General features: G+C 49.8%; 1 protein-coding gene across 1 annotated transcript in view; it reads right to left on the bottom strand.

Annotated features, from left to right (window-relative positions):
- LOC119967969 (collagen alpha-1(IX) chain-like) overlaps positions 1-19,142 on the bottom strand; it is a 184,498-nt gene that overhangs the window by 29,468 nt on the left and 135,888 nt on the right. Inside the window, exons 29-30 of the mRNA XM_038801070.1 lie at positions 4,090-4,143; positions 2,809-2,880 (exon numbers count right to left, since the gene is read on the bottom strand). Of these exons, the coding sequence (XP_038656998.1) occupies positions 2,809-2,880; positions 4,090-4,143 (126 nt within the window). The remainder of the gene's footprint in view (positions 1-2,808; positions 2,881-4,089; positions 4,144-19,142) is intronic.

Below are 19,142 nucleotides of genomic sequence, written 5' to 3'. Positions count from 1 at the left end.
AATTACCAGTGGGCCGGCATTGAGCCTGGTTTGAAAACTGCATTTGCTGGAGGACGGCACTGGATCCCACCGCCTCTGGGACAATTTGTGACTTTCAGAGGGGTTGCTGGAGGGGCGGGGGTGGTGGTGTGGGGTGGGTGGGGTGGGTGGGGGGGTGAGGGGTTCATGGAAGCCTGCTCACCACCAATTAAGAGCCCCGTAAGCTCCTTAAGGAGTTTGTTAAGCAGCCTGTCCAGAACAGAATGGGGTTTTCAATGCTTTTTCTCAATGAAGCCAAACAGTAAATTGCGCCACGGAGTTGGAATTTTGAAGACTAACTTATGACTTTCAACTCTGCAAATAATTGCAAAAAAAAACAATCTGGAGCATATTGGTGCACAGCTGTCCAGGTCATCACCAGGTAAAAGAAAGTTTGTTTCCATCTGTGTTTTTTTTAACCTAAACGTGTGCAGTCAATTACCACCCGGCCGGGCATGGTACCTCGACTTGGTGCCCATGGCCTCTTTGTCCTGTCTTTATCCTCCGTGCCCTTCCAAAGAGCTGCATACTCTCCTTGGCAAGGCAGCAGCCCCCAACATGGCTGCCATCTGCCTTTGCCACTGGCACCAGGTAGGCAGCTCCCACCTCCTGGAGGTGCTTGACTCTTCTGCTCACCTGCTTCCCAATCACCCCACTTACATTTAAAAATTGTGTCACAAGGGCGACGCAGTTCAGGCCCGGGGTCGGGACCCAGAATTCATTGGGGGTGGGGTGGGGGGGGGTGTCAGGTTCCCGACTTTACTTGAAATTTGAATAAATGATTGTGAGGAAAGGGCAGGTTGTGAAGTATCACTCCAGCAGTAACTCAGGTGAACAGGACAGACAGATTCCCCAGCTAGGAACATGGATGCAATACTCATCTCCAGGTTTCTGGAGTGCCATACAGCAGAGTTGTCGGAGGAATAACACACATCACAGAAAGAAGGCACTCAGCTCATCATGTCTTTGGTTCTGTGAATGAGCAATCCGATTCATCCCTCTCCCCCATTCTGTTGCCACAGATATGAAAATGTTACCCCAATTACCCCATTAACTTTTAAAAGTGAATCATGTATCTGGTTTCCGCCACCATTTCAAGAAGGGCATCCAGATCATCAAAACTCGCCCATGGTCATTCTGCCGATTACTTCAGTTCCATGTCCTCTGGTTACTGACCCTCCCCACAATGGGGACAATTTCTATAACAGAGATTACCTGGAGGAGGAACAGACAGATGTTCCTCGACGGAAAACATATTTTATATTTTTCATCAACAGGACAATTTTATAAAGTCATTATTTTTTCTGTTTTGTTAAAAATGGAAAAATGCTGAACTAATTTCAACCAGTCCCCTGATGCTTTGCTGCAATTTCAAGGTAACATTGACACTGTGATGAGAAGTCCGCACTAAGGAAAAACCTTCACATGGGACGCGATTCAACGAATCGCACAAAGGCCCCAAATCGCTCTCCGTGCCAGGCGGTGGGCCGATTGTGAGCCACCCGATTCGTCCTGCTCAGCGCGATCTGGATCTCGCCCTCACTGGCCGAGACCCAGATCTGAATATTTAAATAAGCAGGGGTGCCAGATTCGCCCGGCACACGGGACTCACCAGCCATGCCTGGGAGATCTCGCCAGGGTGCCAGATGGTGCTGGTCCACACAAACGTGAACCAGGCGTAATGGTACCTGGGTAGGGAGGCGGGTCTCCAAGGCTATTAGAGGCCCCTGGGTGGTCACGGACAGCAGTGTGGCATTCCTCCATCATATATTGACATTTAATATTAACAGCCACATCCAGGACACTCAGTCCTGGACATTTTCCAAATAATAATTTAGAAGTTAAAGCCGGGCTGATTTCTTTGCCACAGGGAAGGGGTGAGAGGCTTATTAGGCCGGCTTCCACACTGTTAATGTCCACATGGAATAAATAAGTCCGGACACAAGGATTGGTGCGCCACAACCCGGGCGTGATGATCAGGATGGCACTCCGTTTTCGGGTCCTTCGGATTTGGGGGCGCCGGATAATGGGTGCGGTAAATGTTCTGTCAAACTTCCCAACAGATGCAGTGGTATGAAGCTCGCTGGGAAATTTGGAAAAACCCTCGCTGTTTCTGTGTCCATGACTGCCTAGTTTTGGTTTTCACCAGAACCAGTGAATGTTTCAAAAATATATCTTTCTGCAACTTCGGTGTTTGGGGTTCATTTAACTAAACAACAACGACAACAACAAAATAGAAATAAGGCACCTGACTAAAGATAAGCAGCGGAATCCTCTGGTCCGCTGGCAGCGCACCCATGCCTGGGGGTTTCCCGATGGCATGGGGGTGGCCAGAATGGGAAACCCCATTGGCCGGCTGCGGGAAAAGAGAATCCCGCTGCCGGTGAGGGGCGCGCCGCGCCTGAAAACTGGCGGGACGGAGAATCCCGCCCAAGAACTTTGGCCCCAATATTAGATTACGAATTCCCTGTGTTCACTTTCACTGCGAGTTAACATTTGTGAATTTCTGAAAAAGAAAAATCAGCAGAATTCACATTTTGCAGTGATATTTTAGCAATACACATAGAACAGGAGCATTAATCATAAGCTGGCTGATTAGGGTCATCTCTTTCTATCTCACTTCCTTCCACGCCCCTCCATAGCTCTCACACTATCCATACGTCCCGCACACCCCACCTCTGTCGATTCCTGTAAATATGCAGTCTTGAATCACAATTATAACATGGGAGCATGTTGGAGGGCAAGGTTTAGATTTGTTATTGAACTCCGGTACAAAGAGATATTTCTTACCCGATCACCCTGAGCACCAGGCAACCCAGCAGGACCTGGAAGACCAGGATAGCCAATATCGCCAGCGGGACCCTGCAATATTCAGCAGCAGGAAAAAGAAAACATGTAATAAAATATTTGAAGTGGAAATATTATCCAGTTAAGAGATATCATTACGACAAAACTTGGTGTTACTTGTTCCCTATTTGCATCACCGTCACCTCAGGAGAACAGAAGTATATTGTAAACTGGTGTTGTTCCGAAGACTTTCTCAAACTTCCAATGTTTAATTTATTTGACATGTACTTTAACATTCTCCAGCACCAGTCTTTCTGACCTCGTCTACTTTAGCTTGCTTTTACGTGAATTTTTTTCCCCTTGTGGTTTAAATTCCTCAATAACACTGAACTCTTTCAGTTCAACCTCCTGTGCTGCTGCCCTGCTGTTACTGTGTAAATACTGTCTAGCAAGAATTAAATAGACGCATTGATGAAACATATCCCTTACTTTCAGGAGCTACATGCAAAGTAGCCCATCCTTTATTTTGGCAGCACAGAACCACACTTTAGCGGTCCCAGTTACAATGTGCAGTTTGCATCAATGCATACGCAATTCTGCCTTTGCACCGCAATGGGAGCAAAGCCACCCAAAGCACTCTCGAGTTTGAGGTACAACTCTACATCCAGCAGATAGTGTCACAGCGCCTGGGTTTCACACTGGGTGCTGCCTGATGCAAAGCCAGACTTAAAACCAATTCTCCTGGGAACACTGTTTAGACTTTGCTGTAAATGTCAGCATTCTCCACACATTTGGATTCAACCAACGTTCAGGATCAGTCAGCAAAGCTCTGTTGCCCCTGGCTAGAAATCAACTGTTTGCCAGCAGTATAACTCTGGTCTAAATATCCCACCAGTAAGACCAGTATCTGTAACTTTGATGATGTCCTGTTTTCACTGACACATTGACATTTTCAATGTTATCCATCGTTATTAATAATAAATACCCTAATACAGTACCAATACTCACAAGTAAATGACCACAATCTGATCTGACGCAACATTTCATTTCTAATGAACTTTGAAATCGTGCAACTTTCTTCTTTTTGCGGGTTCCATTAACTGGCTTATTTTAAATAGATTGATTCCTTTAATAGTGTAATGGAAAAGCAAACCTACCGTCTTGTTTGTTGTGAACAATGCACAGAATGATATTAACCCAGCTAACAGTTTAATGAGCAGAATCTAAGATTATATAAACATGTACAGATACAAAAATATGTAAAATGTTGAAGAAAATACTCACAGCTGGGCCTGGTGGACCAGCAGGACCAACACCACCAGATCGGCCTCGGTCACCCTGTCCAAAACAAAGAAATATGGAGCATTAATTTCTGTACGATTTACAGCGTGGGATCAGTTTACCCACTGACAACATGAAGTAACTCACATTGAGGTGGTCTTTATTGAAGCTTGTGCCTTGGGAAGAAACTATGGCAGATAATGAACAGTGTTTGGAGGGTATTTAATTCTTTAGTCCTTGTTTTAAACACCAACTATTTGTGTTCAGGAAAAGTTCTTGATTTCTACCAGATCACCTCCTGGGTATTGAGCCAACAGCAAAGGCCTGGTCCTCCCTCTCGGGTTTGGACGTCGAAGTCGTTCAAGAACAACAATACGTCCATCCCAAGTTGCTTCACAGAGGCATTGCCAAATTTAATTGGACAGCGAGTCACATAAGGAGACATTAGGGCAGGTGACCAAAGGTTTAGTCAAGGAGGAAGGTTTTAGAAGGAGCAGAGCAAGGCAGAAAGGTTCAGAGAGGGTATTCCAAGGCATGGGGCGCAGACAGCTGAAGGCACGGCCGTCAATGGTGCAGCTCTCCATTTCGCTAGATTTTGAGCATTTATATCTTTTTATCCATATCCTTTCAAATCCTTTTAACATTGAATGATCTGATCACCACTCAAACAGCTATCCTCAAGAGGATACATCAAGTTAATGTAATGTAAAATGTAACTCTTCTGAGAATGCTAACAGTGCTTGATTCATTTCCACCTATTGTTCATCTGTCAGAATCTTGCACACATTGGTAAAATCTCCCTTCAATCTCCTTTGCTGCAAGAACAACCCCAGCATCACCAAACTAACCTTTCAGAGATATATACCACCACAAGCAATAAAGCCCCATTTAATATTGCTGTCATCTTGGAAGTACCTAGGGCTAGATTCTCCGTTTCGGAGGCTCAGTGCTGACGCCAACGGAGAAGCTGTGCTGTTCCACGATGGGAAAATCAGCACGAAACCCTGGCCGATTCCGGTACTGGTGAGAGGCGAGCACCAGCGCCGCGTGGAACATCCGTGGAACCCGCGGAAAACAGCCGGAGAATCATCGGCCCGGGCTGCACACGCACAGGGCTGACAAGCGCCAGGAAACATGGCACCAACCGTGCTGAACCGTGTACCCACCCACCCTGACCCCACAGCACACCTCCTGGCCTCTCCCCACCACTCCCCCCAGACCTAACCGAAGACCCCGGCCAGCGGCACGGATCTCGGCAGAGTGTGGCGACGCTGGACACTGTCCGGAGCCGGCACGTCAGGCTCCCGACCTCTTGGAACTCAGGCGGAACATCACAGGTGGGCCAGCTGATGACGCGCCAGTGGTGTGGCGACTGCGGGTAGCGCACAGCCCGATGATGCAGATTTGGAGGGGGCGGAGAATCGCTACAAGGCGTCAAACCGCCGCCTTCCCTAATTTCGGCATCGGGAGCCATTCTCTGTCCGATCATCGTTCTCCATTTCAGTGTTGGGCTACGGAGAATCCCGCCCCCTTATTTTTAATTTTGAGAATAAAATACAAACGAACACACAAGACAGGAGCGGAAGTAGACCATTTAGCCCCTCAAGCCTTCACTACCATTCAATAAGATCATGGGAGATCTGGTTGTATTTTGAATACCACATTCTCATCTACCCATGAAAACCTTTGATTCCCTTGCTTAACATGAATCCATCCACCTCCGATTTAAAAATATTCAATGAGTGGCAGCACAGTGGGACAGTGGTTAGCATTGCTGCCTACGGCGCTGAGGACCCGGGTTCGAATCCCGGCCCTGGATCACTGTCTGTGTGGAGTTTGCACATTCGCCCCGTGCCTGCGTGGGTTTCGCCCCCACAACCCAAAGATGTGCAGGGTAGGTGGATTGGCCATGCTAAATTGCCCCTTAATTGGAAAAAAATAATTGGGTACCCTAAACTTAAAAAAATATATATTCAATGATCCACCTCCACTGCCCTCTGAGGCAAAGAGTTCCAAAGTCATCCAACCCTCAGGAGAAAACATTTCTCCTCATCTCTGTCCTAAAAGGGTGACCCCCTAATTTTAAAACAGTGGCCCCTAATTCTGGACTCACTCACAAAGGGAAACATCCTGTTCACATCCACCTTGTCAACATCGTTTAGGATCTTATTCATTTCAATCAAGTCACCCCTCACTCTTCTAAACTCCGTTGGGAACAAGGCCAATGTCATAAGTCAATCCATTCATTCCAGGTATCAATCTAGTAAATCTCCTCTAAACCGCTTCCAACATATTTACATACTTCCTGAAATAAAACCACCAAAACTGCATACGGTAGTCGGAATTGTTCGGCTATTGAATTCTCTTACCCCCCCCCCCCCCCCCCCCCCGACAGCACACCCCCGCCCACGGGTTTCCCGGCGGTATGGGGCGGCTTCAATGGGAAATCCCATTGACAAGCGACAGGAGTATAACTTCACCCACCAGCGAACGCAGCGTCGCCAAGAAACACTCGGCTGGGGGACGGAGAATCCAGCCTAGTATTCACTGTGTGGTCTCACCAATGCCCTGTACAACTGATGCATAACATCCTTACGTTTATGATCAATTCATCTCGTAATAAAGTATAGTTTGTGTGGTGGTATGATTTGCATAGCTGTCTGCCATTGGTGCAGAACACCGGCTTACCATTGGCCCTGGTCGGTCATGTGCCTCTCGATCGATTGGCTGAGACCAGTCATGTGACGGCTCTCCGATTGGTCGAGAGGCTGAGTTAACCACGCCTCCAGATCGAGGTATAAATAGCCAGAACGCCCGGTGGTTGTCCATTTACTGTAGTCGACCGCAGGGCTAACTTCTAGCTTATTAAAGCCTAACTTTTGTACAGCAACTCGTCTCGCGTTCGATTGATGGTTCATCAGTTTGCCACTATCCTGCTTAATTACTTGCTGTACCTGCATATTAACATTTTGGGTCTCGTGCACTAGAACACCTTAATCTCTCTGTTCCTTGGAATTCTGCAGTTATTCTCCGTTTGAGTAATATTCTAGTCTTTTTATTCTACATACTGGATACCATTGCTCACAGACCTAAAGATGTTTTGGGGTCTCACGGTAGCATGGTGGTTAGCATCAATGCTTCACAGCTCCAGGGTCCCAGGTTCGATTCCCGGCTGGGTCACTGTCTGTGTGGAGTCTGCACGTCCTCCCCGTGTGTGCGTGGGTTTCCTCCGGGTGCTCCGGTTTCCTCCCACAGTCCAAAGATGTGCGGGTTAGGTGGATTGGCCATGCTAAATTGCCCGTAGTGTAAGGTTAATGGGGGGATTGTTGGGTTACGGGTATACGGGTTACGGGGGTTTAAGTAGGGTGATCATTGCTCGGCACAACATCGATGGCCGAAGGGCCTGTTCTGTGCTGTACTGTTCTATGTTCTATGTTCTATGTTCTATGTTCAGCAGTCTTTAGGTTTTCTGAAGAAAAACTAATATTGTTGCTGAGGATTATAAACATTCAGCGACCCAGAGTATATCACCTCCAACTGGTGTTCACATATGAAATACAACCAGCGTGATACTCGTCACACAAGGGCGGTTTTGCCATGACTGATAACTTTTAAGAAAACACATCTCAAACGATATTTTTTTCTTTTGTTAGAAATGTCTGTGACACTCTCTGCGAGGCAGAAGTCTTCAGAGATGAAAGTCATGGATATTTTAAAATACCACTTGGTTCCTGATGTACTCAGCCAACATAGGATTCGCCCAGAAATAGCGGCGGAATTAGTGAAGCAAATGTCCGGTAATTATTTTTGGTGACAGAACTGGTCATTACATTAATGGGTCAGCTCATGACCACAGAGCAATTAATTTCAGAAAGTCCTTCACCTTTTGCACTTGAGAAGATTAAAAGCATATTTCAGGGGATTAATCAGATCCTATATGGGCACACTGCTGGGAAACTGAGCTTTTAAATTCCAGGCATTTACAGAGAACAATACAAATATTCTGTACCTGAGGAAGCTGCTCTGAACATTCCACCTAAGCCCATTCCGTTAGTGACCTATCCAATTAATTCCACTGCCCCTGTCCTTTCCCCCATAGCCTTGCAAATGTTTGCTTCCCAAGTGATTGTCCAACTCCCTTCTGGAAGTTGCTCATTGAATCTTTTAGGCTGTGCATTCCCGATCATAACAACTAGCTTGGTTATGAAGAATTCTCATCTCAGCTCTAGTTCTGGAAACAGTTTTTCCTCATCAATTCTATCAAAACTATTCATCATCATTAAGACCTCAATCCAATCTCTAATTAGGCTTCTCTGAAGAGCACTGCTGCAGTGCCTTTGTATGTCCACATTGATGTGTTATCTGTGCTGGTCTAACATCGACTGCTACTGGATGCAGTAAAACAAGAAACAGGCTACCGACACAGGAGATGGTCCAACACTGTTTTATTGAACCTGTTGATTGCTGTACATAATCTACTGTGGTTGACCCTCTATTAACCTAACTGATAAAACTCATTCATCAGTGGCTAGGAGGTTGCTGGCACACTACTGCACCTGTGCTTCAATGTGGTTAATGAAGTCGCCCTGTTCACACGGCGTGGTGATGGATCGGGATAGGGCATCCGCGACGATCAGCACCTTACCCAGTGTGCAGCATCCCGATCTCTACTGTCATTGAGGTGGACTGCTCCTCATGCTCCCCCACCTGCTCCTCCAACCTCTGGATCGCCTGTCCCTGGGTCATCAGTCTCGCCTCCATGCAGTCAACCATCGCCTTAATCGAGTTAACCGCCTGGGCCAGGTCCTCCGCATATTCCTTATGTTGTTGAGTGAACTTCTCATTTAGGAAGTTCGTGAACTGGTCCGACGACCACTGAGCTGTCGGGGCCGGACCCTGCGCATCCGCTGTTTCCACACTCGATATCTGCTCCTCACTCACCACCAGCTTCTGGTTCCTCCTTTTCAGACTTTTCCTGGGCCGTAGCTCCATAAACTGGGAGTCCCCTCCTTCTGTTCCCACTTCTACACCTTTACCCCACAAAACTCCGATAACAATCCGGCGTAAGAGCCACAGAAAGACCACCATGAGCGGGAGCTGCCAAACATGCGACCTTTCACTCCATGGTCGCCACTGCCAGTCATGATATGCCCTTTTTGACACTCCTTGGGTTTAGGTGAGAGTCCAATAACCATTGTTCCTGAGATCATGACATTTGAGAGCCAGCAGAATATTCGACTGGAGCAGATTTCAAGGCTTTTCCAAACTCTCTCCTTACCTGATATCCACATATGCACACTTCAAATATCAGCATGGTATCAGTACAGAACCTGCACCGATTTTCACCTTCTCAACACTAGAATATTGGGGATCATTTTGATCCAACACCTGGGTTTCTTGTCTATTATTCCTAATAAATGTTGTTCATACGCCCAGAATACTGTTGATATTGGAACTGAGCCATGCAAATTAGTAAAGTCCAAGATTTAATCCAGTGGTGTTTGTTGAATGGTCTTAACTCAGCAATATCATAGATACCTGGTTATAATTGGCTTCAGCATGCCTGGGTAATGATGGAGATGAAAAACAGCCAGAGACCCCTGCCACATTGATCTCTGTGAAAAAGCACGGCCGCGATTCTCTGGTCCAGTGCCAGAGTGCCAGCGCCAAAATGGGAGTACTTTACTCCGGCACCGGTGTCGGTTCCGAGACCCGATTCTCGGGTCCTGGGGGGGCCAGCATGTTCAAAGTCATATCGGCGGAGACAAAGAAGAATTCGCAGCAGCCAAGGTGTCATGTCATTTAAATCCTTTTGGATTATGTAGACTAAAGGCCTGTGGTCTATTTCCACCGTGAACTTTGGCAGGCCGTATACGTAGTCATGAAACTTGACTATTCCTGTCAGGTGACCCAAGCACTCCTTTTCGATCTGGGCATACCCGAGTCATGGCCCTGGGGGCGTATGCCACTGGAGCCCAGGACGAGGAGTCGTCTCGCTGGAGGAGCACTGCCCCAATGCCGTCCTGGCTTGTGTCTGTGGATATCTTGGTATCCATGGTTGGGTCAAAGAATGCCAGTACTGGGGCTGTGGTGAGCTTTGCCTTTAGCTCAAGCCACTCCGCTTGATGTGCGGGAAGCCACTGGAACACTGTCGACTTTTCTTACGAGATGCCGGAGGACTGTGGTGTGGGATGCCATGTTGGGAATAAATTTCCCGAGAAAATTCACCATCCCGAGGAAATGGAGGACTGCCTTTTCGTCCTCTGGGGACTTCATGGCATTGATTGCCAGCACCTTGTCAGCGTCAGGTTGCACACCCTGCTGTGAAATGTGGTCACCCAGAAACTTGATAGCGGACCTCCCAAATGAACATTTGGCCCTGTTGAGCTGGAGGCCGTTTTCTTAATCCGCTGGAAAACTTGTTTGAGGCGAGCGATGTGATCCTCGGGTGTCGTGGACCAGATGATCACGTCGTCCACATAGACTCACACCCCCTCGATGCCCTCCATCATTTGCTCCATTATGCGATGAAATACTTCGGAAGCTGATCTGATACCAAAAGACATGGGGTTGTAGCAATACCTGCCGAACGGAGTGTCAAACGTGCACAGCTTCCGACTGGACTTGTCCAGCTGTACCTGCCAGAATCCACGGGAGCCGTCCAGCTTGGTGAAGAATTTGCCATGAGCCATCTCACAGGTTAACCCTTCACGCTTTGGGATCGGGTAGTGCTCGCGCATGATGTTGCGATTCAGGGGCTCAATTCTCCCAACGACAGTCTAAGTGTCGACGCCGGAGTGAACACCGGAGTTTTTCACTCCGGCGTCGGAACCCACTCCCAGGCCCCTATTCTCCTGCCCCCGGGGGGCTAGGAGTGGCGTTGCGTCATTTACGCGTGCTGGGCCTTGGCGCCACGTAAAAAGCAGCGCCACGTAAATGACATCGCCCGCGTATGCGCGGTTGCCATCCTCCCCGAGTCCGCCCCACAAGAAGATGACGGATGGATCTTGCGGGGCGGTGGGCACCGATCGTGGGCCAGACCCCATCGGAGACCCCCCCCGGTGCAGGAACCCCCCCCTTCCCTGCCCCCCTCCCCACAATCTCGAATCGTATCGTCGCTTTGATTGCTTTGTGACATACACCTAGCTGACATGATCCACTGGCAGCTGTGGCAGCATCGGGGTCTGCATGCCTTGTTGTACGCAGCGGACATGTCTGCGCTGCAGCTGGGATCGCTGGCTGTTGGTCAGTGGAGCGGACCTGCATAAGGCCGCGTAATGACCAGGCTTTCCACACTGTAGCCATCTCCTTCCTTTGGCTGGACATTGCCACTTTAAATGGGCGGAGCCACAATTTGGCCACGTCATGACGTTGACGTCAGCACGTTCTGTGTGCCATCGCGCATGCGCAGTTCGGTTGGCCGATGTTCGCACATGTGCATCAGGGTCTTCGGCCTCGTCGTCCACCCAGTTGTGGACCGCATGCATAAGGAAAAGCGCGCAAAATGGCCACTCTCCTCGATGCTCAGGCCTTGCATTTTTGCGATGGCCTGTGCCCCTTCTGCCTAGTGGGAGGTTAGATTAGCATTTTCTGCCGCCCTGATGCAGGAATAACGATTCCTGGCATGCTCATGGACAACACACATTTCGATGGTGACGGAGATGGTCAACTGTTTGAATTTGAGGAGCTGCTCCCACAGGGAGTCGGACTGGACCCCGAAAACGATCTGATCCCGGATCATGGAATCAGCCATCGAGACATAATTACATGACTGCGCTAGGATGCGGAGATGGGTCAAGAAGGACTGAAAAGATTCATCCTTACCCTGAAGCCTCTGTTGGAAGATGTACCGTTCAAAGCTCTCATTCACCTCAATGTCGCAGTGGCTGTCGAATTTCAGCAGAACCGTCTTGAACTTCGCCTTGTCTTCGCCATCGGCAAACGTGAGCGAGTTATAGATGTGGAAGGCATAGTCCCCTGCAGTCGACAGGAACAGCGCGATCTTCCTGGCATCCGATGCTGCCTCGAGGTCGGAGGCCTCGATATTTCATATTTTCATAGAATTTACAGTGCAGAAGGAGGCCATTCAGCCCATCGAGTCTGCACCGGCTCTTGGAAAGAGCACCCTACCCAAGGTCAACAACTCCACCCTATCCCCATAACCCAGTAACCCCACCCAACACTAAGGGCAATTTTGGACACTAAGGGCAATTTATCATGGCCAATCCAGCTAACCCGCACATCTTTGGACTGTGGGAGGAAACCGGAGCACCCGGAGGAAACCCACGCACACAGGGGGAGGACGTGCAGACTCCGCACAGACAGTGACCCAAGCCGGAATCGAACCTGGGACCCTGGAGCTGTGAAGCGATTGTGCTAACCACTATGCTACCGTGCTGCCCTCAGTGGGAGGGCAGTGGGTCGGTGGGAGATATACAGGAGGAATTTCTGTTTGAAGACTTTCCAGTTGGCACCGAGGTTGCCGGAGATCCGAAGTTGCGGAGGAGGTTGGATCTTTTCCATGCCGCTGGATGGCTGCGTGCTGGTCATTGCAGATTCACTTGAGGTAGGTTTGTTAGAGTTAATAGCTCTCTGGTACCATGATGTGTTCTCTGAGTTGGTCTAACATCGACTGCAACTGGATGCAGTGAAACTAGAAACAGGCTTCCGACACAGGAGATGGTCCAACACTGTTTTATTGAATCTGTTGATTGCTGTACATAACCTGCTGTGGATTGACACTCTATTAACCTAACTGATACCCTCCTACTGGCTTGACCAGACTAGCTCTCTACCACATGGTGATGATGTTCACTGGCCTGTGCACTGCGACTATCTCCCTGGCCGTGTCCTGCGAGAGAGAGAGAGCCTTAATACCCAGTGGGCTTTATAGTAGTGGTGTCCTGTCTGGTGATTGGTTGTTCTGTGTCGTGTGTGTTCATTGGTTATCCTGTGTCAACCGCTGCCTGTCTGCATCTCATGATATAAATAAGTGGATATTATGGCACACATAGCTAAAATTTGACAAAGAGTCATCCAGACTGGAAACGTTAGCTCCTCTCCCACAGGTGCTGTAAGACCTGCTGAGATTGTCCAGTTTTTTTGTCTCAGGTTCCAGCATCCGCAGTAATTTGTTTTGATCTAAAATTTTATATCCTGGCTATTCTAATAAACCACTTCTACACCCTCCTTCCAAAATGTGGTAACACAGAATTCATCACAGTACTCTAGCTGGGGTTAAATCAGCGTTTTATAAAGCGTTAGTTTAACTCCTGTACTTTTGTACAAATTGCCCCTAAATCTTTTCTCCATTTTTTCATGGGATCTGTATTGTAACCAACCCCAAAGGAACAAGTCCACATCGGGTTGCAGGATAAACAGAAGGCTTATTGATGATTTCTTAAAGAGCCTTTAGTCAAAGCTACTCCTCCGAGTGAATGCCGGCCGGTTCTGAGCCGGCTGACTTTATACGGGATGCTCCAACCTTATCAGCGTGGGAGCGCATATTATAGAACATAGAACAGCATAGTACAGGCCCTTCGGCCCACGATGTTGTGCCAAACTAGTCTGAAACTAAGATCAAATCAACCTACTCCCAATCATTCTAGTGCACTCCATGTGCCTATCCAATAAGTGCTTGAAAGTGCCTAAAGTGTCCGACTCCACGACCATAGCTGGGAGTGCGTTCCACGCCCCAACCACTCTGAGTAGAGAACCTACCTCTGACGTCCCTTCTATATCTTCCACCATCAACCTTATAGTTACGCCCCCTTGTAACAGCTACAACCACCTGAGGAAAAAGTCGCTGAAATTCCACTCTATCTATCCCTCTCATCATCTTATACACCTCAATTAAGTCATCTCTCATCCTCCTTCGCTCCAATGAGAAAAGCCCTGGCTCCTTCAACCTTTCCTCATAAGACCCACCCACCAATCCAGGCAGCATCCTGGTAAATCTCCTTTGCACCCTTTCCAATGCTTCTACATCCTTCCTATAATGAGGTGACCAGAACTGCACACAATACTCCAAATGTGGTCTAACCAAGGTCCTGTACAGTTGCAGCATAACCTTACGGCTCTTAAACTCAATCCCCCTGTTAATAAATGCTAACACACTATAGGCTTTCTTCACGGCTCTTCACGGGTGGCAACTTTCAGTGATCTATGGACATGAACTCCGAGATCTCTCTGCTCCTCCACATTCTTCAGAACCCTGCCGTTAACCCTGTAATCCGCATTCAAATTTGACCGACCAAAATGAATCACCTCACACTTATCAGGGTTAAACTCCATCTGACACTTTTCAGCCCAGCTCTGCATCCTATCAATGTTTATTTGCAGCCTACAACAGCCCTCCACATTATCCACTACTCCACCAATCTTGGTGTCATCACCAACCCAACCTTCAACTCCATCATCCAAGTCATTGATAAAAATCACAAATAGCAGAGGACCCAGCACTGATCCCTGTGGTACACCGCTGGTGAGTGGGCTCCAGGGTGAAAATTTCCCATCTCCCACCACCTTCTATGTGATAGCCAGTTATTGATCCAATCGGCCAAATTTCCCTCTATGCCATGGCTCCTTACTTTCTGCATGAGCCGACTATGGGGCACCTTATCAAACATCTTACTAAAATCCATGTATACGAACGACATCAACTGCTCTGCCTTCATCTATGTACTTAGTTACTTCCTCAAAGAATACAATCAAACTTGTGAGGCAAGACTTACCCCTCACAAATCCGTGCTGACTATCCTGGATTAAGCTGTATCTTTCCAAATGATCATGAATCCTATCCCTCAGGACCCTTTCCAATAATTTACCAATGACCGAAGTGAGACTATTCGGCCTATAATTCCCAAGGTTATACCTATTCCCTTTCTTGAACAAGGGGATAACATTCACCTCTCTCCAGTCTTCTGGCACTATTCCTGTAGACAGTGAGGACATAAAGATCAAAGCCAAAGGCTCTGCAATCTAATCACTCACCTCCCAAAGAATCCTAGGATATATTCCATCAGGCCCAGGGGACTTATCTATTCTCAGGCTTCTCAAAATTTCTAACACATCTTCCTTCCGAATATCTATCTCCTCCAGCCTACCAGCCTGTATCGCACTATCCTCCTCAACAACATGGCCCCTCTCCTTTGTGAACACTGAAGAAAAGTATTCATTTCGGGCCTCTCCCTATATCTTCAGACTCCATGCACACGTTCCCACTACTGTCCTTGACTGCCCATATTCTCCGAGGGCTTCTGGGAAAACCAGATCCCTAACTCTGTAGGCTTCAGTCAGTGTACCATGCCGGAGAATGTCCCTTACGATTGGAACACCGTGGCAGTGCAGTGGTGGGTCGAGCCGGTACCTCCGGGACCCCCCACCAGACGCCCCAAGGCATTCGGACACCATCTCAGAATCCAAAGAGGACACTGCCAGAGGGAGATCCAGGGGCAGGTGGACGACGGCATCACTGGCCCCCTGAACCATGGTCCTGGATCCTCAGGAACGGGACTTGCGGACACACAAGCGGTCGATGGGCCCGCAGATGGTCTAAATGCCGTCGCAACTGCTGGGCCCTTACTTGAACAAATAGGACACCGGACCAGTCTGCTGCAGCACAGTGTCAGATAGCCAACGGATGAAAATTATGTCTCCTGCGGCAAAATGATGGGTCAGATGACGTGGGGAAGGGGCGCACACCTGCTGATCTTGGCAAATCGCACCTTCACCCCAATGTCCGGGAGTAACGACCCTAAACGAGTGCAGAGGCATCAACCCATCAGCAGTTCTGCTGGAATCACCCCGATCACAGTGTGGTCTGGCACTGGAACAGGGATCGGGCCAAACGCATGTCCAAGCATCCCGTCTGGTGTTTGCGGAGGCTCTGCTTGAAGGTCTGGTTGGCCCGCTCTGTCAACCTGTTGGAGGCTGGATGATAGGGAACTATTCTTACATGCCGGATACCATGGCCGGGATTTTCCTTTCCGCGACTAAGTCCTCACGCCGGCGGGAAAACCGACGCCAACGACTCCGGCGTCAACGGGCCGCCACGGTGAGGAATTCTCACTTGTCTCGGGGGCTAGGTGGACACCGGAGTCATTGTCGCCACTCCAGCCGGCGCAAAGGGACTGCACTTGTTTGCGCATGCGCGGAACGACCGTCATGACCTCACGCAGGCGCGGAACCGCCGCCGTGATTCCGTGCATGCACAGACCGGCTGTGGTATTTTGACACATGGGCGGGGCATTCTCTTCTCCGCGCCAGCCACGGCAGAGCTGAAGGAAGAAATGACCCCACGGAACAGTCCTGCCCTCCGATCGGTGGGCACCGATCACGGGCCAGGCCACGATGGGTCTCCCCCCCCCCGCCCGCACCCCCCTGAGGGCCGCCCACGCCGATTTTCCTGCCAGGTTCTGCTGTGTGGGACAATGCATAACCCACGCCAGCGGGACTGGCCAAAAACGGACGGCTGCTCGGCCCATCAGGGCTCGGAGAATCGCCGGGGAGGCCGCTAACACCGGCCCCCGATCGGCCTGGCGAGTCACGCCCCGCCTAAAAAACGCCGCCGGAGAATACGGCAGCCGGCGTCAGGGCAGGATTCGCGCACCACACATAGCTCCTCGCAGCATCTTCATCCTGGTCACTCTTGGGTGCCCGGTGTGTAGGTCCCATAACACAAGTGCCTGACCCCTAGTCAGGAACATGACACATGTCCCCCACAGAAAAACCCCGTCTTCGATACTTAGCTGTGACATCTGGGTAGAAAATGCACACAGGTAATTGGTGATGCTGACCATCTTGGAAGACGAGATTCTGTCCGGGTCCAGTCGTGGATGCGAGATGCAGTAACCAGCAGGGAATCCATAAAATTCAACACAGCCACTATCCCATCCACCAGAGGGGAGGCGAGGCCATGGCCGGCAGGGGCAGCTGGCTCAGCCCATCAGCAGGCATCGAGTCCCCAGCCGATGCCTTAGAGAATATTCATAAACGGTAAGCAGCAGAGCTACTGCTGGGTGCATGCCGATGATATGGGCAGAATCACCTTATCCTCACGAAAAAGAATCAAGAGGGGTTTGCGATCCGTAACCAGAGTAAGATAACAACAAGAGACATATTTTTGGAAATGCTTAACTCCAAAGACCACCACCAAACCTTCCTTCTCTATCTGTGCATACTTGGGCTGGGCGGCAGTCAGCATCCTTGATGGGAAGGTGATCGGTCTCCCGCCCAGCATCCGATGGGTCAGGATGGCCCCGATCCCTTAGGGCAACACAGCGCAAGTGATGACTAGGGGCTTACCCCATCATAGTGGGTCAACGTGCCCATCGAGGTCAGCTATTGTTTGACACGATGGGAAGCCACCTCCTGGTCAGCTCCCCAGAGCCAGTCCTGATGTTCCTCCAGCAGGTGGTGCAGAAGAGCTAGCACCGTTGCCAAGTTCGGGACGAAGCAGACTGACGAAGGAGCGGAGCCCTGTTACGTTAGTCAGTGCTGGACAAGCTGTATGGTGCACACCTTGTCCTCCATTGGGTGCAACCCGGCATGGTCCACGCAGTAGCTCAGGTAGACCGCCTCCTAGCGTGAAAGACACACTTCCGCCACAGGAGGATGCCATCTCCGAAACCCATCGAAGCATGGCCTCCAGATTCCGTAAATGTTCCTGGTTCGCTGCGACCGTGACCATGACATCACCCAGGTATACCGCAACCCTCGGTAGTCTGTGCAAAATACCTTCCATAACACGTTGGAAAAGCTGACAAAACCCGAAAACACAACCATGTATATTCATAGAGGCCGCGCAGTGTGTTGATGGTAAAGTATTTATCTGGGGACCGATCCAGCGGCAGCTGCAGGTAGGCATTGTGCACATCAAGCTTGGTGAATATACAGCCTCCCGCCAGCTTGGTATGGAGGTCCTGGATGTGGCCTGGGGAATCGGTCCAACTATAAGGCCATATTAATTGTAAGTTTATAGCCGCCGCAGAGCAATACGGTCCGGTCTGGTTTCAAAACAGGAACCACCGGTGCCGCCCAATCAGAAAAACGCACCGGCCAAATGATGCCCAGGTTCTCTAAGCGGTCGATCTCCCCATTTACCCTGTTCACCAATGCATAGGTCATGGGCAGTGCCTTAAAAATCGAGGTTGAGCCTCCAAATCGACATGGTCCTTGGCCATGGGCCCCAAGCCAGGCTGAAAAACTTCAGGGAATTTCACTGAGCACCTCAGCCAGTCCACCAGACCCAACGTTCACAATACGGTGTCAGTGTAAATGAAGGTGGTGCAGCCAATCACAACCCAAGGGGCTAGGGCCATCACCCCAAACCACAAACAGGGGGAGCTCGCCCGCCTGATGACCATAGACAACGGGGGCACGCACCATCCCTAGGATCTGCAATCTGCAACTGCTCCCTCGTAAACAAAGCCAGACAAGCCGAGGGGGGGGGGGAGGGGCTGCAATATCAACATCCGCACACCGTGCTGGATGTGGTCAAAGGTACTCTGGCCTATTACCGACACTCATGCCCCAGTGTCTAGCTCCATGTGCAGCCAGTGTCCATTTACCTACATGGGGATGCAGACGGGGGTTACGTAGGGCGCTGCTAAGCAGTGGTGCAGCACCACAGCCTCTTTTTCACCTGGAGTACCCAAGTGGTGAGCCCAACCTCTGGGCTGCTGCCAACACCGACAGGGGTGATGGAACCACGGGGCTCCCTGCTGTCCCCGACACTGGCCGCTGCATGTCACACATGGGGCACGTCGCCCACAGGCGGACCAACAAAATGTTCTGGCTGTGGAGGGCGGTGCCGTGACCAGCACGACTGCCGCACATACTCCGCTTCCCAGGACATTAACCTCCATATCCTGGATCTCCTGAATGCCACGTTCCGTGCTCTCCTGGGACAGGACAATCTGCAGCGCCTGCTGAAGCTTCAAAGTGGGCCCCGCACAGGAGCCGCCACTGGGTCTCAGTATCGCCGATGCCCCAAATGAGGCAATCCCGTTAGGGAGGCCCCAAATGCATAAAACTCAGCAAGGCGGCATAAGCAG

Source organism: Scyliorhinus canicula, chromosome 6 (assembly GCF_902713615.1).
Source record: "Scyliorhinus canicula chromosome 6, sScyCan1.1, whole genome shotgun sequence".
In the NCBI taxonomy this organism is placed as follows: domain Eukaryota; kingdom Metazoa; phylum Chordata; class Chondrichthyes; order Carcharhiniformes; family Scyliorhinidae; genus Scyliorhinus; species Scyliorhinus canicula.
The sequence above is the reverse complement of the archived record's forward strand: the minus strand, read 5'-3'. Positions and strand labels throughout refer to the sequence as shown.